This window comes from Lolium rigidum, chromosome 3 (assembly GCF_022539505.1).
Source record: "Lolium rigidum isolate FL_2022 chromosome 3, APGP_CSIRO_Lrig_0.1, whole genome shotgun sequence".
Taxonomy (NCBI): domain Eukaryota; kingdom Viridiplantae; phylum Streptophyta; class Magnoliopsida; order Poales; family Poaceae; genus Lolium; species Lolium rigidum.
Genome location: NC_061510.1, coordinates 222413267 through 222438573, shown reverse-complemented (window position 1 = coordinate 222438573; position 25307 = coordinate 222413267). Strand labels below are relative to the sequence as shown.

Genomic DNA, 25307 nt, shown 5'->3' with positions numbered 1-25307 from the left:
TCGGCTAAGGACCTGAGGTGCAGACTTAGCCTTGCTATAAGAGTTGCTCATTTCCTACCAGGTTTTGGTGCGGAAGGTGCTCAAGGCTACCATCAGGTGTGGCTTGAGAATGCGCCTGATGCTGTAAACATGGCCATGCATGCAAAGCTAATGTAGTGCCAGCGTTCCTTAAAAAAAGACATCAGATAAACAAACGATGTAACATTACTCAACTGGAAAAAAGATGGATATCAGGTGATAAAACAGCCTTATTAATGCGAGAGAGAAAAAATGCAATTTACAAAAGCAACAGGTGGCTCGATTTTACACTCTTCGTCACAAGTCACAACACAGCCCAAAGGTTCTGGTAGCACTGAAAAAATGGGATTCTCCGAAGCTGGTGCCTCCGACCTTCAGGCTGCAATCAAGCAGCAAAGGTTCTCAAGGTGGCATGCTTACAAATTCAGGGTTTTTGGGGTGTCATTCTTTTACAAGCACAAACTTACAACAAGGGAATTGCCAGCCTTCCGCAACAGAAACCGGCTGTCATCGAGTTCTCATGGGAAGAAATTACAGCGATAGGCTCGACGCAGCGAGGATAGATCAGCAAGGGCTTCTTACTCATGCTATTGGTTCACGGTTCTCGGTGGGCATCGCGGTGCAAACTACGCTCAGCTTCCTTGCTCATTTTTATGGTGTGTCATGTAAACTTCAATGGCTTGCTGGCTCATCACATGAAACCGACACCAGCATTGTCTCAGCAGTGGTCAAGCACCGTACTTACTCTAAGCTGCATAAGAAAGAGGCACCTTGAGTCGTTAGATGGAACGCTAAATAACATTCCAGGGTTAGCTTCAAGACAATCATAGCCAACAAATATTTAGCAGCCACCAGTCTCTAGCACTTTTCTTTTTGGCATTTTGTTGGTCCAGTTAGATTCTTATAGCTGACCCGTTCAGCAAGATTGCAGGTGTAGCTTTCAGCGAAGCATTTTTCTCACCAAATACTACTGTACTAGTAACAACAATGAATTAAGATAAGGCTCCCAACCAAGCCAACAATAGCAAACACAAATGAAATTAACAGCTAACGAGACATTTATTGAAAAATAAAAAATATGGCTTATCTCAAGATCACTTTATTTAAGAGAAGGCAGTAGTACCTTGCAATCCAAGCAGGGGTCATTTCTCATGCTTTTTACTTGTGAGATTACCCCAGCATTTTGCAGTCTGGCTACTCGAGTAGATGAAGCATCACTTTTTGGGTAAGCTAAGTTCAGAATACACCACAAAGATGCAACTCTCAATTGTTTGTCCTTGCTCTGCAGAAAGTTGACCACAAAAGATGGCTTGATGCGATCTGATCTGTGAGGAACAATAACATCCATTACAGCTTCCTTGCTTAATTCGTCCCCAGCTGCCATATTTGTAAGCACCAACATGCCCTGAAGAGAAGAAAATTGACTCGGATCAATAACTTATCGTATAATGATATTTGTGTAAATATTTCAAAAAGAAAATGTGTTAAATATTATACAGTCCTGTCAGATAAGATGCTATTTTTTCCCTCAAAAGTTCCACGCATGCACGTGGAAAAATACATATAGCAAATCCAGATAAAGTAACTAACAAATACATATAGCAAATCCAAATAAAGTAACTAACTATTCGGCAGTTTAAGGAAAACTGACCTGGATGCAAACTCCTGGGGTAGATGCATTGTTCAGCTGTCTTGATAAAGCATTTATAACCATGCCATCTTCACCAATGACGTAATTAACAGCATCTACATATCCATCAAGAAGATTGTGTACCAGTGCCAATGTCTGTTCCTGAACAAAATGCTCAGAATCTGCAGAACATTTTGCAATTAGCAGTGAAACTAATTCAGCAGTTGCCTGATGTCATATCTGAGCATTTATACATACCACATATGAGGCTTGAGAGAGTAGATATGGTTAGCTCCTTCATAATGAAGTCTTTGTCCTTTGGATTCAGAAGGAACATACTATTCCTAAGAGCCAATACGGATTTTAGCCTCAATGTTGGATCCATCGACTTGGATAAATTAACCAGCTGGGAGACGACCCCGGAATGAAGAAGAACAGATTTCCTTGGTGTTAAGTTCACTGCAATATTGCAAATAGCACCCAGGGCAGCAACCTGTGACAAAGATAGTGAGTATTCCCTCCGTTCTGATTTATTCTACATTATAGACTAAATTTTTGTTCTATATTAATCTACCTTCTAGGTTTTAGTCAACAAATCACAGAAAACGAAGCGATCTTGCTCTCGCTATTGGATGTCACTACTTTCAATGTAACTTGGATTGGTTGAAGTAGTACTAATGAATGCAGTACTAATTTGTCTGATTTTTTCTAGCATGTAGACTAAATCAGAACGGAGAGAGTAGGTGAGAAAGTAGACACCATCAACTCCTGATGTCTTGAGAACCTTTTCACGGTTACCACATGGCTAGTTGATACAAAATTTAGTGTGGCTCCAGTGACCAAAGCAATGCTCCATCAGTGAAGCCAGGAAGTGGTAGGGCAGTACAAATTAGCAAATTTACCCTGCTGGCCTTAAAAGTCGTTCTTACAGAATTGACTAGTTATATTGTTGTTTCGTTTTACAACATAATGATTACTAGTATAACTTCTTTATTTAATGGGTGCAAATACAGTTGTGCAGCAACAACATCAAAGGGGGCAAAATTTGTGTGCAAATAGATAAGTCAACACCCCATTCATCAAATATCATATTTCTTTTAGAAAACTCACACACTCCAAAGTCCCTCTGGAAGAAACAAGGAAGACTGCCCGATTCATATTTGCGTGCAGTCATGTTAAATTCCATTTCATAAAATGACATTGAAGATTGCCCGATTCAGTTTACCTGAACTGAAGTAGACGAGTCACACAAAAGCTGGACTAAGGGAGCGACAATTGTATCGCAGGATAAGCGACCCGCACTAAGTACCTGCAAATTAACCACATCAACTGAATCATTTGGGTGAACACAAAAGGTTGAGATATATATAGAAGAAGCATGCACCTTACCTTCGATGACCTAGAGATGTTCTTCAGACATGAACATGCTGCAATACGGATATCAGCACAATCATGCTTCAACGCATCAAGTATCAAGGTTGACACCTGTTAAGCAAATTCTGTTATTAGTCACAAATATTGGTTCTGTGGTTAATCATATTCATCCATGTTGTCATGTCAAATGTGAAGAATCAGAGTACTGCCTCATCAGGAGTTAACCACTAACAACAGAAAGTCTCTGCAGAACCTCAACAAACGACTCAAAAGGTAACCACAACAATCATCAAAAGTACTATCCTATAGAAACTTCTCATACCTGGCCTGACATAAGTTGAGATCTTGACTCTTCCTCTTTTGAGCAAAGTTCAGCTAAAGCAAGCAATATGGTCACTGCCCGCCTTGTCTCCAATGAATTTGCTACCAGATGGTTGCTAAGCTTTGCAACTGCATTTGTTGAAAAAGCTTGTTTTTGCAGTTCCACACTATCCTTTATAAGGGTGGTTAACGCCAAGGGAGCCTCATCTCCTACATGACCAGGTTCTTCGATGAGCTCTAGTAAGACCAGAATCAACTTTGTTTTAATTTGCCTGTCTGGAAAATGACAAGGAGAAGCATGCCCAATTGCAATTAAGCACAGACAAGCAAGTAGTCTTGTGCGCGGGGTTCGGTCATGTATTAACCCAACTATTGAACGGAAAGCTTTTCCGTGGTCCATTGATGCAAATCTTGAAGCAACTTCCCAATTATTTCTTACGATTGCAGTCATAGAATCTAAACAAGCATCCCGCAGATTCACAGAACCTCCAAAAAGACTAACAAGTTTCTGCGGAACTCCAGCACCACATAGTGCTAATTGTTCTGTATTGCTATCGCAAGAGTGTGATATAATATTAGCAGCCAGCTCAGTGACATTTTCGTTGTTGCTGTCCAGAAGGGAAAGAAGGAAGTCCATATTTTTCTCATTATTGACATCAAAATTCGGAGCTTGTTTTGATTGATATATCATTCTGAGAGCACGGGCGCATGCATCGACAACCTGCAATCAGGATGGAAACTTCAGAACAAACCAAATTATTAACCACCACGCATCAGTTGCTACAAACTATTCAATATACTCCCTCCGATCCAGATCCATAATGGATCGGAGGGAGTAGCATGAAACAATCAGATGCAGCACCTAACCACTATATGCTTAACCTGCATTCAAGAAACAGGGAGCTTGAACTGAACCCTTATGCACCCATGTATTGGTGAAGTGTAGGTCTCTAGTAAAGTGCAAGAATACAAATACAAGGTTTTTTTTTTGCGGGTGAAATACAAGATTGTTACGGTGACGTTTAGCGAGCACATATCAAGAGAATGTTAACATGAAAACTCAAATTCAAGTGGCATATCAAGAGAACGTTGAAGTGAAAAACTCAGATGCAAGCTAGTCGGTCAATACCAAAAAGTAGCAACTATACCATTATTCGCTGAATTGGATATTGTTGCCTAACAAAATATTTATATCAACACTACGGTCTGGAGCTATTTTAAATTATAAATTTCAGAATAAAATAAGTTTCCTATAGACTGGACTAGAAAAGGAGCAACAAAGCAAATGCTAAAATACAATATTTTTTTCCGGGTGAAATACAAGATTGTTAGACGTTTAGCGACCACATATCAAGAGAATGTTAAAGTGAAAACTCAGATTCAAGTGGCATATCAAGAGAACGTTGAAGTGAAAAACTCAGATGCAAGCTAGTTGGTCAATACTCGGAAGTAGCACTATACCATTATTAGCTGAATTGGATATTGTGGCCTAACACAATATTTATATTCTCACTATCCTCCGGAGCCATTTCAAATATCTTACGTTCTATTCAATTCCAATTTCATTAAATATTTTTTTATGTGAGTAAAAGATGTGTAATTCTTTCTAGGTTTCTTAGAAAAAGAAGTTACATAATTTTGCATGCCATAATAAGTCCTGAAATGATTAATGCACTGACCGAGTGCTTAGAGAAGTTGAGATGTGACAATAAAGAGTTACCAAGGCAGTCGAGAGTGGATTTTGTACACCCACGTATGGGTGTGGATGTTTCCGTCACCATCCATTGTGCTTTGAGATTCGGATAAAAAGAGGAGCGAGAAAGGAATCTTTCCATCTACCATGGTGGGGACGAATCTCGAGGGATAAATGAACGGTGACGGAATCACCCACACCCATGCGTGGGTGTACAAAAGTATTTCCGCAAAGTAGTCATCTGTTTTGCTTTTCTTTTGTAACCTCAATTAGCATGGTGTGGTCCCACTTTAATAGTCATGTAGTACGAGGCACAAAACCTAAGTTAGGCAAGCCATATATTAAAATAGTTGCACGTACAGTAACACCTCCAAAATCATTTACCCTCTGGATGTTCATGGATTAGGCGATCAATTTAGGCTTGGATTTCGACCCATTCCATGTGGAAGAACTATAGTCTGACGCATTCAAACGAGGCTCACGTTATTAGGACCATTCAGTATTACAGAGAGGTAGGAAGTTTAAATGCACTCATAGTTTTGTATATTCTCAGGCTTTCTTCCCTAAAGGTGCCTCCAAATGTTAAGTTTAAATTTCAACAAAGGGCATCCAAATCCTACTCTGTAAAACAAGAAATTCTGGCTTCGTAACAAAACAATGGGGTCTCCAACACAAATCTTTGCACCGATAAAGCAGTAGGAAATCATGATGCTGCTACCAAATTCTTAGCTCAATCATATAAATGAGCTACTAGGAAATCACCAGGAAAGCCAATCCTGATTAGTACTAATAACTCAGAAAAATTCATCATGAACCCAACACCAAAGACAACTTTCCAGCACATTTATTCCCACCACCGCACCAAACCATTGACCCAGTACCAAACTCTGCACATATGAAGCACAAATGAACAATATCTTAACTATTTCAACCGAAAGACGAAAAATGAAAAGGACATTTGGAAAGAAAAAGAAATAACAACTACCACCAGTACCTCTCGCCCTAACTGAACTGACATATTCTGCAAAACAAATAGGGTCAGATGATAATTCTCCTAATTCCAAGCATAAACCTTCAATACTTATCCCCTGCTACAAAGTAACCATCATTTTAGCATGGTTTTCTTACTCAGCTCGAAACATTAGCTGCAAATACTTCATGCCAAATGGAATAACTAGTACTTGCCCAGCACTCTTCTGGGCACGCATAAGCAGTAGTCGCCGCTCAGGGTTCACCACGAGCCACAAATTGTATCGAATGTGTGTAGTAATTCTCACAGAAACAATTAAGCTAGCACTGGCTCTTTCCATCTCCAGCTCCGGGACAAGCACAATTGGTCCCAAATTTACGCGAGGATAACAAGGAGCAAGCAGTTGTTGGCTTCTAGTTTCATTCCAGCAGCACAGCAGATATTTTCCCAATTGAGCCGCAAATCCAGGACAAGAATAAAATTCTCTACCCGAAACAGTTTGTGCGCCCCGAAACCGAGCAGGCAGGCATGAAGGGATGACGGAAACAAGCAACAAACTAGTGAAGGGAGCAGCAAAGAGGCTACCTTGTCGTCGGGGTGGGCGAGGAGCCGCGTGAGGTGCCCCACTGCGCCAGCAGCAAGCACGGCCCGCGCGCCATCATCCACGCCGCACGCGAAGCTCCCTGCAGCGGCCGCCGCCTGCACGAGCGCGGCCGGCGACGCGGCGGGCTCGGCGAGCGCGGCGACGACCGCTGGCACGGCGCCGAGGCGGAGGTAGAGGAGCTTCTTGGTCCGGTTCCCGATGATCTGGTTCTTGATCTCGCGCAGCGCGAGCACCCGCTCCTGCTCCCCCTCCAATCCCTCTCCGGCTGCGACGACGCCGGGGCCCCCGGCCGCCAGCCTCGCGGCGAGCTCCTCCGGCCTGGTCCCCATGCAGGAGGAGGGCGCGGAGGAGGACCCCGAGGGCGCGGCTGCTGCTGCTGCTGCCTCCTCCGCCCGCGCGCCGCCGGTCGCCGTGGCCGGCATCTGGGGGTGGGAGGGAGGTCGGCGAGAGGTGCTTGCGTTATTGGCTTATTGCCACCCTTTTTTATTTATTTTTTTCCAGTTTATTTTTTTGTTTGGTTGGTGTTTTATAGAGAGTGACGGCGAGAGAATAATGGGTGGGTCGGGACCCCCAAGCCAATGGGCTCGCGCCACGTGGAAATTAGTACTTTCATCAAGTGTTTATTCATTTAGCTGGTAATAACTACTCATTCAGAGACCGTGTCAGTGTATGTGACGTGCGACAGGTGGTGAAATGATTAGGGAACATTTTTCTATTTTGCAGAAAAACATTTGTATATCTAATTTTTAGAAGATCTTTTTTCCTTGGAGGCGGCTGGATTTGGGCCTTGTTTGATAAGACGTGTTGACGTGTGTGATTTATTCTACTCTATCGTAATATTTCATTTTTGTTGGTGTATGGTTGTCGCAGAAACCTCTAGCGATCCAATTATCCTGACAGGAAGACAAGTGTATTTTAGGTGTGGCTTTCAGCGCTGAATTATCAAGCTCCCCACTTGCTGGTATCCCCAATCATTGCAACCCTGAATCAACCATAGAGTACCCAGGGAATTCTATTTCTAGGTGATGTGATCCTACATCATGAAGAGGGCAACAATTTGTGAGATTATAGAGGATACTGTACTTCAAATAAATATTCAGATACAAAACATTGAATGTGTTCACTGATCTACCAAGGTTGCAGTTCCATTATTCATTTTAGCATCTTCCCATGATGAAGCATCTTCTCCAGGAGAAGTACTATTGATTTGTTTAGGGAACACATCCAAGGGAATCAATACCCCATGTGTAGCAAGCATGACTCATGGCATGGGTAGGATTTGTTTCTGACAGTGCTCAACATCACATGTGTAGCATCCATATTTCCCAGTAGCAAACTACCAAAAAATCAGACTGAATGACTTACCCATGGGGCAAACAAGGTTATTAGCTAGGAACAAATACACCCGCAAATTCACATTATTTTCTCCACATAAGTTTCTTAACGACGAGCACCTGTCTCGATCCGACTGATTATGGTACAAAGAACAAAGGAACTGCAAGCTCCGGTGAGCAAACAACAAATGGAACTATGTGAATTCTTGGCACGAACAAATGAAATTATATTTCCATGTTTTTGTCTAACTATGATCGAAACCGTCACCTCGCGCAAATCGAGCCGACAATTTAGCCGTGGGTCTGCTGGACAGCTGGAGTATCCTTCATAGCACCTCTCGGGGAATTGACCGAGTCAGTGTTTGTTGACAGACTTTACCTTGAGGCCCCGTGTACGTCCAGGAGCACCGCCCGAAACAGAAGACAGGTCAAGTGCAAGCCTGAGAAAGGAAACGATCCATATACTCCAAAATGTAAGCTTGAAATTCATCAAATGGTGAAATTGTTGCATCATATTCTATAAAAGCACAGGCAAGATGGCTTACATGCTTGCAATTCCTTTTTCTACTTCACGAATCTTAGGTTGCAACAAAACTTCTGAATCTTGTTTGGATAGAATTGTATAAGATGGCGTGGCTTTGCTATCCATGGTTGCTGTTTCGTGTAACACAAAAACAATCCTTAGAGATCGCCAAACTGGTGGAGAAGTAGGGATTCATGAAAAGTTTATATGACGAGTTGACAACTCACAGTAGGAATCGTCTGAAACAGAACTTCCATCATCCAAAGGAACTAACCTCTGCAGGTTGCGACAATTCATTAAGAACAACAGATGATTTGCGATGGTGATTCATATCAGAATAAACAATGAGTGAAAATGCTCATGTAGTTGATTAATTACCTTCAAGTTCTCATAGCACGTTTCAAGGTCACCATTCACCAAAAAATGATCAAAAAGACCAGGTGTGTTGGACTGATCAAGCTCTTCCCTGGCATTTCTCAGTCGTTTCTGGATTTGTTCTTCAGTTTCTGTTCCCCTGTATGACCAGAGTATGAATCAAACATAGCATCGTGCTATAACCGTAAGGTCTTGTAGCCAACAGGCTGCATGAGCATACTGTCACAGCGTCTTAGAAACTACAATTATACCGTGCCCGAAGGCGCTTCTCTAGTTCCTCAAATGACGGAGGGCATACAAAGATGAATAGTGCTTCAAGAGAAGAAGCCCTCACAGAATGAGCCCCTTGGACGTCAATGTCAAGAATACACCTCTTGAGTGCAAAAGCAACAAAAGGATGAAAAAAAGTCACCTTTCAGAAACATATATACAAAGAATGTAGTTATTTTACCTTCCCCTCATCTGTAACAGCTTCAACTGCTTCAATACTGGTCCCATATAGATTTCCATGAACATGAGCAAACTCAAGAAATTTTCCCTGGCTTATCTCTTTTTCCATCTTGCTTCGCTCCGCAAAGTGGTAGTGGGTTCCATCTATTTCCTTTTCTCTTGGGGCCCTTGTGGTGTGGCTAACAGAAAATCCAAATCTTGATGGGGAATCTTTCATTAGTTTAGCGATTAATGTACCTTTACCAACACCAGAAGGCCCGCTAATCACGACTGGCTTTTGACCCTTGCCTAGCACTCCCTTGCTCCAGGCAACAACTTCTGTACCTGTTATCTTGCTTTGCTGCTTAACAAAGGAGGTGTTGACCTAAGATGGTGGAAAAGGCATGCTATCAGATTAATCAGCTGGGATCATGAAAAGGAGCTAAAATTTAGAGAGCGGACAAATGGAGGCGGAGCTCCAGGGAGCCCTTTATTTTTTTTAAATCGAAATCATATTTATAAATTTGAAAAAAATCTCAAAACGATTGAAATATCCTACAAGAATGCATTGAAAAATCCAAAAATCTCAATGCTGACTTCTTTGTAATCTGGGCTACACAAAAATGGAAAAATTGAAAAAATTGCAGTTCTGAAATGTATACTATTCAATATACTAAGATCCCCACTTTTTTCATTTTTGTGTAGCCTAGAATACAAAGTATTTCACATTGAGATTTTACCCACTTTTAGTATAAATCATTGACTACATCCAGATTTTTTCAGATTTTCTCGAAACTTTGTAATATGATTTTTGAATTTTTTAAAATAAAGGGCTACTTGGAGCTCAGCCTCTATTTGGATTTTCCGTAATATTTATGCCTAGCAAAGATGGTGCACTGCACCCAATCTATTATAATCAAATAAAAATATGCTAAGCTTCTAAGACATGAGATAGACTTGCAACCTAAAGGGGTAGGAAGTTTAACAATCTAAATATGAACTTGAACAAATTAAATCATCAGTGCGGTTTTAACAGAATGGCCAGGTGTTAGAGTACGTCATGGGCCTGGGCCCGTTAGTCTTATGGTTTGCTTGGGGGTCAAGTAAGCCTTGCTTGGGAGTCAAGTAAACCTCTCTATATATGGAGAGGAGATGTATCAATCTAATCAAGCAAGAATTAAGAAGGAAATACCTTCCCTCTTGCCCGGTCGTGGGCAAAAGGCCCCCGGCCGACCTTCTCGCGCCCTCGCAGCCCTCTCTCTCCCTCCCAAACCCTAGCAGCCACATAACATTTGGTATCAGCCTTCCCGGGTTCGATCATGTCCAGCCCTCCACCGAGTTCTTCCCACCCGCCGCCGCCGCACTCCGACATCCCCGCCATTCTCTCCCCGGCGGAGATCACCGCAGCCCTCCGCGATCTCACCACTGCTGTCCACGAGATCCGCCTCTTCCTGGCCGGTCCCTACGGGGCCGTGGCAGCCGACGCTGCTGCTGTCGTCGCCGCCACCCGACGCCGGGCTGCTGCTGTCCCCGCTGCCGCTGTCCTCCATCTCCGGGCCGGGCCATACCTCGGCGCCCGGGGTCCCTCTTCTCCAGCAGCCGGCCGCCTTCTTCCCCACCGGGACGCTACAGCAGCAGCAGCTGCCGCCGCCACCAACGCCGCCGCTGCAGCTGCTGTCCTCACCGACGCTGTCCCTGCCGTTCGGTGGGCAGCTGCAACAGCAGCAGCTGCTGCCGTCGCCACCAACACCGCAGCAGCGGCTGCTGCCGCCACCGACGCTGTCCCTGCCTTTCGGCGGTGTGGGAGCGACCTTGGCCCCGGGCTCTACATTGACACCGCCCGGGATGCCCTTCCACCAGGTCCGTTTCCCTCCGTCACCGTCACCGCTTCCGGCTTGGATCGCTATCCGCCACGTGTCGGCGGCGGTGAGGCTGCAGGCTGCTGCGCGCGGCCTCCTAGTGCGTCGGCGTGTGCGGGAGATGCGTGATCTGCAGCTGCAGCTCCTCCAAGTTGCGCTTCGTTGCGCAACGGACCTCGATCTCGTCCGCTGCGTCGGGGATCTTGGGCGTGCGGTTTCCCCCACGGGCGGCGGACATGCTGTTTCTCCCGCGGGCAGCGACCTCAAAGTCTGCGCCATCGACAGTCATCCGGCGGGGAGAAGGCATGGTGTCACCGACAGGAGCGCACCGCGTAGCACCACTGCATTCCGCCGCCGGCCGCCGCGCGAGCTCCTTTTGTCCCGCTGGTTTTCATGGGATCCAGGTGGGTATACAGGTGCACGTCCGACGGGCGGATGCTGTCCACTTTATTTTCAGGGGTGTAATGCGTCCCAGTCTATTTCAGGTTGAGAGTAATAAAACAAGCCGAGATGTAAAAGGCTCGTTTTTAGGTGTTAGGGTTGTGTTGCGTCGAGTCATGGTTTGTTTAGGTTGCAGCTCGAGGACGAGCTGCATGTCCAGGTGGGGTGTAGTGTTAGAGTACGTCATGGGCCTGGGCCCGTTAGTCTTATGGTTTGCTTGGGGGTCAAGTAAGCCTTGCTTGGGAGTCAAGTAAACCTCTCTATATATGGAGAGGAGATGTATCAATCTAATCAAGCAAGAATTAAGAAGGACATCCCTTTCCTCTTGCCCGGCCGTGGGCAAAAGGCCCCCGGCCGGCCTTCTCGCGCCCTCGCAGCTCTCTCTCTCCCTCCCAAACCCTAGCAGCCACATAACACCAGGGCATTACCTTCTCGTTTATAGACCAACTATTTGGAAGGATGCAAGAAAATAAGAAAAAAGGATTGTTATCCCACCAGATCAATGTGTCATAAAGTTTTAATGTTTTACTTAGCAGCTCAACTGACCCAAATGGTAAAATAACCAGAGAATTTGAGAATTTGCTTCTGCTCACCTCAAGAAACCAGATTGAGTCAACTAACGGGGCACCTTTGCTGACAATTACTAGTATCATATTTTCATTAACCAGAATAGCAGTGTGTGCCTCAAAATGAATTGGTTGGGTGCCGAGTACTGTGGGCACAATCCTGCCACAAAACCAAGAAAATAAGGGGCTGGCTTATCAACAAAAAAGTAAAAGAAGAGAGTAAAAGCCGAGATGATAGGGTATATACCAGGTTTTATTTGATGTATCCAAAATTCTAATGCTAACCGTTGACTTGGACTCATCATCCGATTTGCTGATCAGATACTGCACAAGCAAGAGTATATTACAAGGAAATAGATTTACGCTGATAACATTGCAAAGGATAGATTTACAATATCCCATGGAATATGCAAGCAATGGTCACAGTAACCAACATCAGCCATGCCATTATATTAGCCTGGTCATGCTATTTTTAACTACTAAGAGAATATATCCATAAGACAGCTAGAGCTAATATGTAGTTTTACAGAAAAGTAAGTGACAGCAGCAGATATCACTACGGATAAACTGTATGGAAGCTAAAGTTGTTCTTTCAGATGCAACCTACGATATTTAACACACACAATAATTGTAGGTAAGCAGGAAAAAGTACGGGATTGGCCTATATAGGACAGTTCAGAAATTAATACTACTAATTCACAGCCAACTTACAGTCTTATGACCAACAGTTGTGGCTGTCCTGAAATCCTCGCCTTCCAAGTTAATTTCCCCATTAACAAACTCTGGTGCCTCTTCACCCTGTTTAATGGATTGGAATTAGAGACACCAATCACCTACAGTACTAATGTGTGAATAATGCCGAAACTACGAGCTCACCATGAAAGGCTTAATCTAGCAAGCTGTTAGTCTTCAACCTGGAGAGGCAAAACAGTTATCATCAGTATATACAAATCAAGCATTTCATCAGCTAACTATTTTTTTCAATAAGGAGGATAACCCCAGGCTTGTATCCCCACACAACCATAGGTACTCAGCTAACTAACATGAGCCTTTACTAGAGAGAGAGAGAGAGAGAGAGAGAGAGAGATGATGTCTGGGTAGTACACTTTGTTGTCTGTTGCTGCAACAGTAACTCAGTTAGCATTTAGTAAAATGAGAAAGAGAGAGGGATTGTACCCTATTCCACCAAGCATCGAGCAGGAACAAGGTTAAATCATATCATCCTACACGTGAATAACAAGAAGAATCTGTAGTTTTGTACTGCAAAGTGAACTGTTGTACTGACAAAACAAAACATCCGGCCATTCGCACCACCCAAAAACAAATTCAGGCAGCGAAATAACACAGACCGAATCCCATTGCATTTGAATTCCCAGTCAACTTCAGGAGCAAGAGAGAAACAGAAACCAAGGACGGAAACCGCCCAATCGAACCGAACAGAGGCCCCAAGACCCACCTTGATTCACCCACACAGGATCCCGCGATCTTCAAGGCCCAGGAGGCGAGCTCGGGGGAGCCTGGACGAATGAGCAAGGAAGCCAATCACGGAGAAATTGGCCTGGAGCAGGCAAGAACAGCAATGGGGGCGCAACTTCGCGGCAACTTTCGCTGGGTTTGGTCAACGTCAGATGGATTAAATAAAGAGGGATCTCGGGGATATGCGGGAGAAGAATGGAGACGAATTGGAGTACGGAGTGGGAGGCTGCGACCTCGACTCTTTTATACATTTTTCTTTTCTTCATTCATCATTCATTCACTTTCCGTGCAACCTTGTTCTTCCTAGGATTTTCCTTTTATTTTGTTTGGGTGCATTTTTGCGCCTGGATTCTCTGATGGTGACAAGAAGAGGCTCGGAACATTCTTTTCGCTTTGCACCTTCGACTTGTGTGTTATTATACTATCGTAATAATTTCATTATTTCTTAGATTTGGAAAATAATGCTAACCTGGATAAGGATGAGTTCAATTGTTCTAGACTTAGAAGTTGTACTGTGCTATCTGCTATGGATGCTCCAAGTTGTTGTCTGGGGAAGTGTCATGTCTGACTCAAGGGCGCGTACAAGGTAAAAATTTAGTAATTTCTCCATCCATAAAAGAAAATTGAAGACTTGTCTAAATTTAGATGTACCTATACACTAAGAGCATCTCCACCGGCGCGCCCCAAATAGGTGCCGACAGGCGCCAGCACCTCCGTTTGGGAGACGCCAGCACAGCATCCTCCATTTGGGGGAGCTGCTCCCACACCGGCGCCCCCCAAACAGGCGGCCCCGATAGATAATTTAAATTTGAAATCTCAAACACAACCATAGAAATTCAAATAATTCTATGAATATGAAGTTTGGTCCAATGCACGGCCACCAAATACGAACAGTTTTTGGAATAAGAAGTTTGGGCCAACACACGGCCACCAGATCGCCGTTTCCGGCGCAAAAAAAGGGCTTTCCAAGTCAGATGATCACATGATCACACGAAGGAGGTCATGGGCGGCGCAACCTTGACGGCTTCCTCATCGGCGGCCGGCGGCAATCCGTCGCTGCAACAGGATCCACGGTCGCCTAGGGAGGCATGAACATGGACGGTGCCGTGGGAGGCATGAACGTGGACGGTGCCGGGGTAGACATGAACGCGGACGGTGCCGGGGTAGACATGGACGGTGCCAGGGGGAGACGCCGACTGTAAGGGTATTTTACCCTTATCCATTATTTTGTTAACAATGACACCGTGCTAGAGTATTTGGCCTAATATGTTTATAAGGATAATCTCATGTATTAGGCAAAGAGGCATAAATGGTGTATCAAAGGAACAAGAAGGCTAAAGGAGACCCCCCCACTTCAACAACAATCGAAAAGGGGTCTACAGCAGAAATCCGGTTTGCCGACCGGTCAGCCGGCCCCCCAACCGGCCAGTCCGGCGTGCGGCCCGGTCAACCGGTCGCCAACCGGGCGCCAACCGGGCGCCGACCGGGCTCCAAACGAGCACCTAACAGATCCGGTTTGCCGCCCGGTCAGTCGGCCTACAGACCGGCGGGTCCGACGTGCCGTCCGGTCGACCGGTCGCCAACCGGCGTCAACCGGCCGCCAACCGGAGGAGCCCCTGGACGTCGCAAAGTGTCTCCGGTCTGGGTCCGGTCTACCGTCCGGTCTGGACCGGCAGGTCCGGTCCCTGGTCCGGTCCGACCGGCCTCTGCACCGGGCAATCCGGTCAGTGGTCCGTTTGACCGGGTTTGTCGGGAGAAAAGCTGAGGTGGCAAGTGACCAACGGCCATATTTCGAAGAACACTATAAATAGCCCTTCTCCTACCTCTGAACAGTTAGGCACTACACTATAAGCTGTTCTTGAGCTCTCTCTCTCTCTTACTCCATTGCTAGAAACACCAAAAGCCTCAGATCTCCCTCCTCCTCCACCCAAACTCAAATCCCTCCGGGAATCGTTAGAGGAGGACCCGATCTACTGTTCTACCAAGCCAAATCTCATTCCCCCTTGTATTCATCGAGAAGCTTGCTTCCTAGGGTTCCTTGGAAACCCTAGGTGGGCAAGAGGAGTCCGGAAGCATCCGGGCTGTGGATTTGCTCCGGGCAAGATTTTGAAGGTTTGGAGGCTACCTCAAAGTCTACCACAAGTGAGTGAGCTATTCCTTCTTGGGATAGGCTCCGGAGAATAGGGTGAGCCTTCGTGGCGTGGGGAATCCTTCGTGGGACCTCCACCCCTCCAAACGTGATGTACCTTCTTGCAAAGGAAGGGAACACGGGAATACATCCTCGTCTCCGCGTGCTATCGGTTATCTCTAACCGAACTCCTTACTTGTGATTTAATCGCCTGTGAGAGCCTTCGTGCTCGAGTTAGTTGTATCCTCATATAGGTTGCTTCACCTAGTTTGCATTAGGCTCATCTTTATATTCCGCAAAGCCTAATATTGCAAAGAAAGAATTAAAATCTGTAGAAACCTATTCACCCCCCTCTAGGTTTACCATCTCTATACTTTCAATTGGTATCAGAGCTTGGACTCTTATTAAGGGCTTCACCGCCTTAAGAGTGAGATGGATAAACTATTCGAGGGTCTAGATGAAGACTCTAACCTTTCGGTTAAAGAGATGAAATCTAGATTCTTGGCATATGATGCCGAGAAGAAGAAAAAGGAGGATGAACTACAAAGCCAAATGGCGGAGATGTCTGCCATGCTTAAGAACTTGACTAGTGGGCATCCTAGTACGGCTTCGGCCTCCCTAGGGAGCTATCGTGAAGTCAACCATGACTATCCCAAAAACACTTCACCCATGCCTCATATAAACCATAGTGGGAATGTTCCCCATTTTGATGGAACTCACTTTCCTTTTTGGAAATCTTCTATGGAATCTCATATTCGCAGCTGCAGTGTGGAGTTATGGGAGATCATTGTTCATGGATACCGGGAGCCACAAGATCCCATTCGGTTGACCTCCACCGAATTCTACAACCGTCAACTTAATGCCTCCGCACGTGACAAGATTAGGAGTGGCATCAACCGCAAGCTCCTTGATCAAGTCAATGACATAGACTCCGCTAAAGAGTTGTGGGATCGAATCATAGTACTCCAAGAGGGAACCGATTTGATCCAATCAGCTCTTTATGAGACCGCAAAGCAAGAGGCCCATCAGTTCATGATCCGAGAAGGAGAATCCGTGGCCGATGCTTATGCAAGGCTAGGTGCTCTTAGAGTGAGGGTCAAGGGACTTGGAGTTGAGAAGTACAATGACGGCTTCGAGATGAATGAAGCATTCATAAAGTCCAAGGTCATTGCTATGATTGCCGTCAAACAAGAAGACACCAACCTTGCACTCAACTTGCAAATCATGACCAAAAGTGCCGATCTCAACTCCGATGATCTAGTCTCCTATGTGGCCGCCAATGAAAACATGGCCAAAGCGGGAAAGAGGCTCATGGCAATGAACCGTGTTGATGAAGCCTCACACAACCATGAAGCGCCACACAACCTTGCTCTCAAAGCTAGGGCCGATCATGGAAGCAAAGAAGACTATGAAATTGAAGAAGATGAAGAGATGACTTCAACTAGTGACATTGCTACCGACTTTGCTTTCTTTGCCAAGAAATACAAGGCAAAGTTCCCAATGCTCCTCAATGACAAGAAGAAGAAGAGAACTTGCTACAATTGTGATGAAGATAGCCACTTTGCAAATGAGTGCCCTTATGAGAAAAGGGTAGACAAGCCAAGATTCATCAAAGGGGTCAAGCCAAGATTGAAGCCAAACCCAATCAACGATCGATACAAGAAGAACAAGGGAAGAGCCTTTGTTGGGGCCGAGTACTTGTCCGATGATGAAGAGGAAGATGAGGAGAAGGAGGCCGGGGTGGCCGGTTTGGCTTTCTCTAAGCCCGGGTCACTCTTCACATATGACTACTCCAAGGACTACTCCACGGACAATGATGTTGGATCTTCCTTCATGGCAAGAACAACTCAAGATGATGACTCCGATGACTCTCCCTCCTCTACAATCGTTGGCTCTTGTCTTATGGCAAGGGAAACCAAGGGGTATTCCTCCGGTGGTCCAAAATGGGTGTTTGATAGTGGATGCACCAATCATATGACCGGAGGAAGAGGTGTGCTTGATCAATTCATTGAAGACATCAACAAGAAGTCAAGCATCACCTTTGGTGACAACTCAAAGGGAAAGGTACTTGGGTACGGCAAGGTGGCAATCTCTAAGGACTTGTGCCTTGAGACGATCATGCTTGTTGAATCCCTTGGATATAACTTGCTTTCTATATATCATCTTGCCGATGCCGGTTACAATTCATATTTTACTAATTATTGTGTGAAAGTCTTTAGGAGTGACAATCTCAAATTGGTCCTCGTTGGATATGTGGAGAACAACCTTTACGTGGTTGACCTCTCGAAAGAGAGCTCCTCTCACTCCACATGTCTAATGGCGACCAAACATGACGAAGGTTGGTTGTGGCATCGCCGCCTTGGTCATGTCAACATGAGGAATCTTAAACAACTCCTAAAGGGTGAACACATTGTGGGACTACCCGGCATTTCTTTTGAGAAAGATCGTGTTTGCAGTGCATGTGTTGCCGGAAAGCAACTCAAGAAGAAACATCTTATCAAGAGTATCGTCACCACATCTAGGCCTTTGGAGCTTCTTCATTTGGATCTCTTTGGGCCATCACATTATGATACTCTTGGTGGGAGCAAGTATGGACTTGTCATTGTTGATGATTACTCAAGATACTCTTGGGTCTTTCTCCTTAAGTCTAAGGACGAGACCCATAGGGAGTTCATCATCTTCGCCAAGAAAGCTCAACGTATGTATGAATCCGAGATCAAGGCGATTAGAACCGGCAATGGCACCGAGTTCAAGAACTACACCATGCGAGAGTTTGTCGATGATGAGGGCATCAAGCATGAGTTTTCGACGCCATACACCCCTCAACAAAATGGTGTTGTTGAAAGGAAGAACCGGACTATCATTGAGATGGCAAGAACCATGTTGAGTGAATTCAACTCACCCCACAACTTTTAGGGAGAAGCCATCTCTACGGCCGTCCACTACTCCAATCGGCTCTTCCTCCGTCCCCTCCACAACAAAACTCCATACGAGCTTCTTACCGGTAACAAGCCTAATGTCATGTACATTCGTGTCTTTGGATGCAAATGTCTTGTTAAGAATAACAAAGGAAAGCTCGGTAAATTTGAAACTAGAACCATAGAGGGCATATTTGTTGGTTATGCGGAGAACTCTCACGCCTCTAGGTACTACAACCGGTCCACTGGGACTATTGAAGTATCTTGTGATGTGGAGTTCTTGGAGGATAATGGCTCCCAAGTGGAGCAAGTTGTTCCATGTGTTGCAGGTAATAATGATGATCCATCTAGTGCCATCAAGCATATGGGCATTGGACACATTCGGCCCATAGAAGTTCATAATGATGATCAAGATGATGGAGTAGAAGTATCAAGCACGGCTCAAGTGGAGACTACCTCAACTCAAGCCGAACCATCAAGTGCAACTCAATAACCATCCTCCACTCAAGATGAGTCACATACTGAAGAACAAGAAGAAAGTCCTCATTCCACTGAGCAAGACCATGATGATGATCAAGAGACATCCACAACTCATGATCAAGCTCAAGTGATCCCTCATGATCAAGCACTAGCAAGGGATGAATTCATTGATCATGAAGGAACCATTCGGAAGATCAAGGCTGCTACAAGGGCAAGTGACATGAAAGTAGATCAAGTCCTTGGTAGCATTTCAAGAGGAGTGGTAACTCGTAGACACCATGCATTACTTATCACTTATTGTCAACACCATGCTTTGTGTCTAGTTTTGAACCACTCAAGGTACATGAAGCCTTGGTTGATCCGGATTGGGTAATTGCCATGCAAGAAGAATTGGAGTGTTTCACTCGTAATGAAGTATGGTCTCTAGTTGAGAGACCCAAAGATCATCGCATCAATGTTATTGGGACCAAATGGGTATTCAAGAACAAGCAAGATGAGAATGGCATTGTCATACGAAACAAAGCAAGGTTAGTGGCGCAAGGGTTTGCCCAAATAGAAGGTATGGATTTTGAGGATACCTTTGCGCCGGTAGCCCGTCTTGAAGCTATTCGTCTTTTGCTTGCATTTGCATCTTTCCACAATTTCAAACTATATCAAATGGATGTGAAAAAGTGCATTTTTGAATGGTCCCCTAAAAGAAACCGCATATGTGGCTCAACCCCCGGGTTTCGAAGACCCATGCCGACCCAACCACGTGTATTTACTCCATAAGGCACTCTACGGTCTCAAGCAAGCTCCACGTGCTTGGTATGAGTTCCTTAGGGATTTCTTACTACATGATGGGTTTTGCATGGGTACGGTCGATTCCACCCTTTTCACCAAGCGGGTTAAAGGGGTGGCCTATTTATATGTCAAATATATGTTGATGATATTATCTTTGGTGGAACTAACCCCAATCATAATAAAGCTTTTGAGCTATTGATGACTAGGAAATTTGAGATGTCCATGATGGGAGAGTTGAAGTTCTTTCTAGGCTTCCAAGTGAGGCAACTTGCAAAAGGCACCTTCATCTCTCAAGAAAAGTATGTGAAGGACATGCTCAAGAAATTCAACATGACCAATGCAAGCCCAATGAAGACACCCATGCCCGTAAAGGGGCAACTTGGCTCATGTGACGGTGAGAAGGATGTGGACATAAAGGTATACCGCTCCATGATAGGATCCTTGCTCTACCTTTGTGCCTCTAGGCCGGATATCATGCTAAGTGTAGGGATGTGTGCTCGTTTTCAATCCACTCCCAAGGAGAGCCATTTAATGGCGGTCAAACGGATTCTAAGATATCTTGTTCTCACTCCTACTCTCGGGCTATGGTATCCAAAGGGGTCAACCTTTGAACTCATTGGCTATTCGGATTCCGATTGGGCCGGTGATAAGGTTGACCGGAAGTCTACCTCCGGGGCTTTCCAATTTATTGGCCGGTCATTGGTGAGTTGGTCATCCAAGAAACAAAACTCCACCGCTCTATCCACCGCCGAAGACGAATACATATCCGCGGCATCTTGTTGCACTCAATTTTTATGGATGAAGCAAACCTTGAAAGACTATGGTGTGTCTCTTGGTACGGTGCCTCTTCTTTGTGACAATGAAAGTGCAATAAAGATCGCCAATAACCCGGTTCAACATTGTCGCACCAAACATATTGACATTCGCCATCACTTCCTACGTGATCATGTTGCCAATAAGGATATTGATCTCACTCATGTGGGAACAACCTACCAATTGGTGGATATTTTCACTAAGCCTTTGGATGAAGCCCGTTTTGTTAACTTGAGAGGAGAACTTGGTATTCTTGATCCTAAAAACTTGGATTGATTAACTTCTTGCACTATATTCTTGCATTTATCTTGCTATCTAGTTTAGAGGCATAGCACATATGGGGATAGTCATCCTACCATGTCTTGGTATGATGCATTGATGGCGTGTAAGACACACGTCCGTTGGGAACCCCAAGAGTAAGGTGTGATGCGCACAGTAGCAAGTTTCCCTCAGTAAGAAACCAAGGTTTATCGAACCAGTAGGAGTCAAGGATCACGTTAAGGTTGTTGGTGTCGGAGTGTAGTGCGGCGCAACACCAGGGATTCCGGCGCCAACGTGGAACCTGCACAACACAATCAAAGTACTTTGCCCCAACGTAACAGTGAGGTTGTCAATCTCACCGGCTTGTCTGTAAACAAAGGATTAGATGTATAGTGTGGATGATGATGTTTGTTTGCGAAGAACGAGTAAAGAACAATTGCGGTAGATTGTATTTCAGATGTAAAGAATTGGACCGGGGTCCACAGTTCACTAGTGGTGTCTCTCCCATAAGATAAACAGATGTTGGGTGAACAAATTACAGCTTGGGCAATTGACAAATAAAGAAGGCATAACAATGCGCATACATATATCATGATGAGTACTATGAGATTTAATCGGGGCATTACGACAAAGTACATAGACCGCTATCCAACAAGCATCTATGCCTAAAAAGTCCACCTTCGAAGTTATCATCCGAACCCCTTCCGGTATTAAGTTGCAAACAACAGACAATTGCATTAAGTATGGTGCGTAATGTAATCAACACAAATATCCTTAGACAAAGCATCGATGTTTTATCCCTAGTGGCAACAACGACATCCACAACCTTAGAACTTTCCGTCACTCGTCCCAGCATTCAATGGAGGCATGAACCCACTATCGAGCATAAATACTCCCTCTTGGAGTCACAAGTATCAACTTGGCCAGAGCCTCTACTAGCAACGGAGAGCATGCAAGAACATAAACAACATATATGATAGATTGATAATCAACTTGACATAGTATTCAATATTCATCGGATCCCAACAAACACAACATGTAGCATTACAAATAGATGATCTTGATCATGATAGGCAGCTCACAAGATCTAACATGATAGCACAATGACGAGAAGACAACCATCTAGCTACTGCTATGGACCCATAGTCCAGGGGTGGACTACTCACACATCGATCCGGAGGCGATCATGGCGATGAAGAGACCTCCGGGAGATGATTCCCCTCTCCGGCAGGGTGTCGGAGGCGATCTCCTGAATCCCCCAAGATGGGATTGGCGGCGGCGGCGTCTCTGGAAGGTTTTCCGTATCGTGGCTCTCGGTACTGGGGTATTCGCGACGAAGGCTTTAAGTAGGCGGAAGGGTGGATTCAGAGGAGTGACGGGGGCCCCACACGCTAGGGCCGCGCGGGCCCCCTCTAGGCCGCGCCGCCCTAGTGTGGCGGCGCCCCGTGGCCCCACTTCGTATCTCCCTCGGTCTTCTGGAAGCTTCGTGGAAAAATAGGCCCCTGGGCGTTGATTTCGTCCAATTCCGAGAATATTTCCTTACTAGGATTTCGAAACCAAAAAAGCGAAAAACAACAATCGGCTCTTCGGTATCTCGTCAATAGGTTAGTGCCGGAAAATGCATAATAATGACATATAATGTGTATAAAACATGTGAGTATCATCATAAAAGTAGCATGGAACATAAGAAATTATAGATACGTTTGAGACGTATCAAGCATTGTGATGACCCAGCGTACCACTGCATGGTGTAGTACACAAGTCGTTGACATAACACAAGTGAAACACCGTTCCACTCATATTACATCTCTCAGAGTGGTACAACAGAAACATATGCGAGTCCAAGGTATGTCTATAGAAGTACACACGAGCTGTTTACATAAGATCAACACCACCTCCTACTTTACGAGTGAGGTAAAACTTCAAATAAAGCTCCGGAAGAACGACTCGTAATCTATCTTATTGCTAACTCAAGTTTAAGAGCTACTTGGCTTGCTATAGAAATCTAGCTACTTAGGTGCTATGATTTGGGAAAGGTTCCCTTCTATTACTAGTCTAGGTTTCCATAATAATCGATGCAGGAGTTGACTCCATTGACTTCTTTGATTGGATTCTTCATCTTGTTGCAGTTGACTTCTTTGTCTTCGAGTTCCACGGTAGTTTCTCCTTCGGTGCATTGCTCTAAGAAGGGGTTCAAACGAGATAGAATGAGTACGAGCGTACTCAGCAAGTTCATATTAGGAAATATGTGTATCATGCACTAGCTACGGCCATAGACCGGAAAGTCATAGGCCAATGCAAGTTTTCATAAACATTTCTTCAAAAGGTTTATTTTATTCGAAAACTATGCCCGTCGGTCTTCACGGAGTTGAACAGAACTTCGTGGAGTTCCTTTCTGCCGCGTTCGCAGTTCCTTCCGGAACAGGGAGTGACAATCACAATTCAGTATCCTCTCGCAGAGGTGCGTTACTTTTCCCATAAGAGACCTTATCCTTGATACCTATCCGAGATGCATGCTCGTCCACACTTCCTTGGTGTGGGGCCAGGTGTAAGATCCAAGCCAATCACCGCCTTCTCCGCGACCACTGCAAACCCACCCTTTTGTCCAACCGTACACCTCCGGTAGACTTCCCCGATAATACGGCTTTACTCATGGTGTACTCCGGACAATCCATCATAGATGGTAGAGATTAACATCACTAATGGATGGGGATTTAAAAGGATATCCCAACCTATTGCGGCAGTAGCCTCCAACACCCCACCGTCTCTACCAATCCGTTGGCGTGCGAAGGGAAAAGATACAGATGACTTCCCGCAGCCATTATAGATCTTATGGTCAACGCGATATGTACGGCGCTAGAATCACCGGACGGCATTGGTAATTAATCCTAGGGTGATATAACCCATGCAATGGAACCTCCACCATATCAACACATACCATGGTTCCATTGCCCACCACATAGTCATATTCATAATTGTAAAATAATATTTGCTTTTCAATGCATGAGTGATAAGTATAGTACTTTGCATATAGTTTGATAAAAATAATCAAATGACATGAGCAAGCGATGAACTTGCCTTTCTTGATCGCAAGATTATGCGAGCAAACGCTTCGATACGTGAGAACTCCCAATGCTGAAATACCATCATCGTCCGGTAAGGACAATGTTTAAAGAATCGGCAAAAATGCTATAATGCATAGTATGAGATGCAATCGTCCCACGCGTAACCTAACCTCGATGATTTAGGTTTGATAAGTTGTAAATATTTCTTTAGGGTGTGTTGCACTTTTAGGATGGTTCTCAAACAAGGTTCTTATTAAGGTTGGTTATATTAACATCATAACCAAGTGATATAAGACATCATAACAATCATACACATAAAGAATAGTGATGGAATAATATGTAAGGAACAATTGTAAATTTTAAGTTCTAAAGAACATGGTTGATGATTACTTATATTATACTTCAAAAGAATAACTTTTGAAGAACATGTTGTTTAAGAAATATTTAGTATTTCAAAGAAGTATTGGGCTTCTAAGGTTTGATTGACACTTGTACTTCAAAAGAATAACTTTTGAAGAACATGTTAAAATAAGAATATGAACTACTATATAGAGGTGCTATGGCTTTCTAGGGTTTGCTATTGGATTCCTTTAGTTTCACTAATAGGAACTAGTTTATTCTTAATTTGGATTGGGTTTCTATATAGCAAGTATTGGTAAGGTTATTACTATGGTTTCCTATATACATCATATCAAAGGATGGTTGTTTAAGATGGTTCTATAAATTAGCTATTAGGGTTTACTATGGTTTCACAACTACTTAACTAAGTAATTTCTAATGGTTGCCCGACTAAGTGGTTTATCATTTCCTAAGTAGGGTTGAGTTGGATAGGAGCATGTTGTGTGATTTGCTACACAAGGTTGGTATTAAGGTTCATCATTATAGTTCTACTAGGGTTTGATGATTGAGGTTAATCCTAATGGTGTGATACTAAGTATGATAATCGAGTGGTGCTAATATATTAACAAGCTAGGGTTTATACCTAGGTGATACTAGTGAATCATATAGACTTTAATTAAGAATAGGAACATGAAATGATAATCTCATGTGACTTGGTTTATGCTAATGGATCATAAGCATGCATTCATTGGTTTCTTATTAGGGTTCTATATGTCAAGTAAATCTCACATGATCACATGTGACACATATCTAGGGTTTTAGAGTTGGTTCTAAAATGGAATGATCACATGAAATAATGGGATCCAAGTCTTACTCAAATTGAAACTAGGGTTTCTAAATTATGGTA

At 44.3% G+C, this 25307-nt stretch overlaps 2 protein-coding genes across 2 annotated transcripts; both read right to left on the bottom strand.

The window, feature by feature from the left end:
- Positions 1-230: 230 nt before the first annotated feature.
- Positions 231-7047, bottom strand: LOC124703044 (armadillo repeat-containing protein 8-like). The gene is made up of 8 exons (XM_047235254.1): positions 6592-7047; positions 3345-4064; positions 3038-3133; positions 2874-2957; positions 1907-2141; positions 1670-1830; positions 1142-1423; positions 231-769 (listed from the first exon to the last, which is right to left on the bottom strand). Exons 1-8 carry the CDS (start codon positions 7030-7032, stop codon positions 737-739), a joined length of 2052 nt encoding a protein of 683 aa, XP_047091210.1. The 5' UTR covers positions 7033-7047; the 3' UTR covers positions 231-736.
- Positions 7048-7995: 948 nt separating this feature from the next.
- On the bottom strand, positions 7996-13877 carry LOC124703045 (guanylate kinase 1-like). Its single transcript, XM_047235255.1, has 11 exons — positions 13594-13877; positions 13014-13051; positions 12849-12935; positions 12385-12461; positions 12165-12297; positions 9294-9656; positions 9094-9215; positions 8846-8981; positions 8695-8743; positions 8490-8598; positions 7996-8384 (listed from the first exon to the last, which is right to left on the bottom strand). The coding sequence occupies exons 2-11, from the start codon at positions 13014-13016 to the stop codon at positions 8300-8302; spliced, it is 1164 nt and encodes a 387-aa protein (XP_047091211.1). The 5' UTR covers positions 13017-13051; positions 13594-13877; the 3' UTR covers positions 7996-8299.
- Positions 13878-25307: the final 11430 nt, after the last annotated feature.

Bases quoted from the DNA above. Each gene is read 5' to 3' on its own strand.
- LOC124703045 (XM_047235255.1), bottom strand. The intron at 8,982-9,093 runs GTATAATTGTAG...CTGGTCATACAG, and splicing joins GAGAAGCGCCTTCGGGCACG to GGGAACAGAAACTGAAGAAC. The intron at 8,385-8,489 runs GTAAGCCATCTT...TTCCTTTCTCAG, and splicing joins GAAAAAGGAATTGCAAGCAT to GCTTGCACTTGACCTGTCTT.
- LOC124703044 (XM_047235254.1), bottom strand. From the start codon at position 7,032: ATGCCGGCCACGGCGACCGGCGGCGCGCGGGCGGAGGAGGCAGCAGCA. The intron at 4,065-6,591 runs GTAGCCTCTTTG...TCCTGATTGCAG, and splicing joins TCGCCCACCCCGACGACAAG to GTTGTCGATGCATGCGCCCG. The intron at 1,831-1,906 runs GTATGTATAAAT...AATGTTCTGCAG, and splicing joins TCTCTCAAGCCTCATATGTG to ATTCTGAGCATTTTGTTCAG.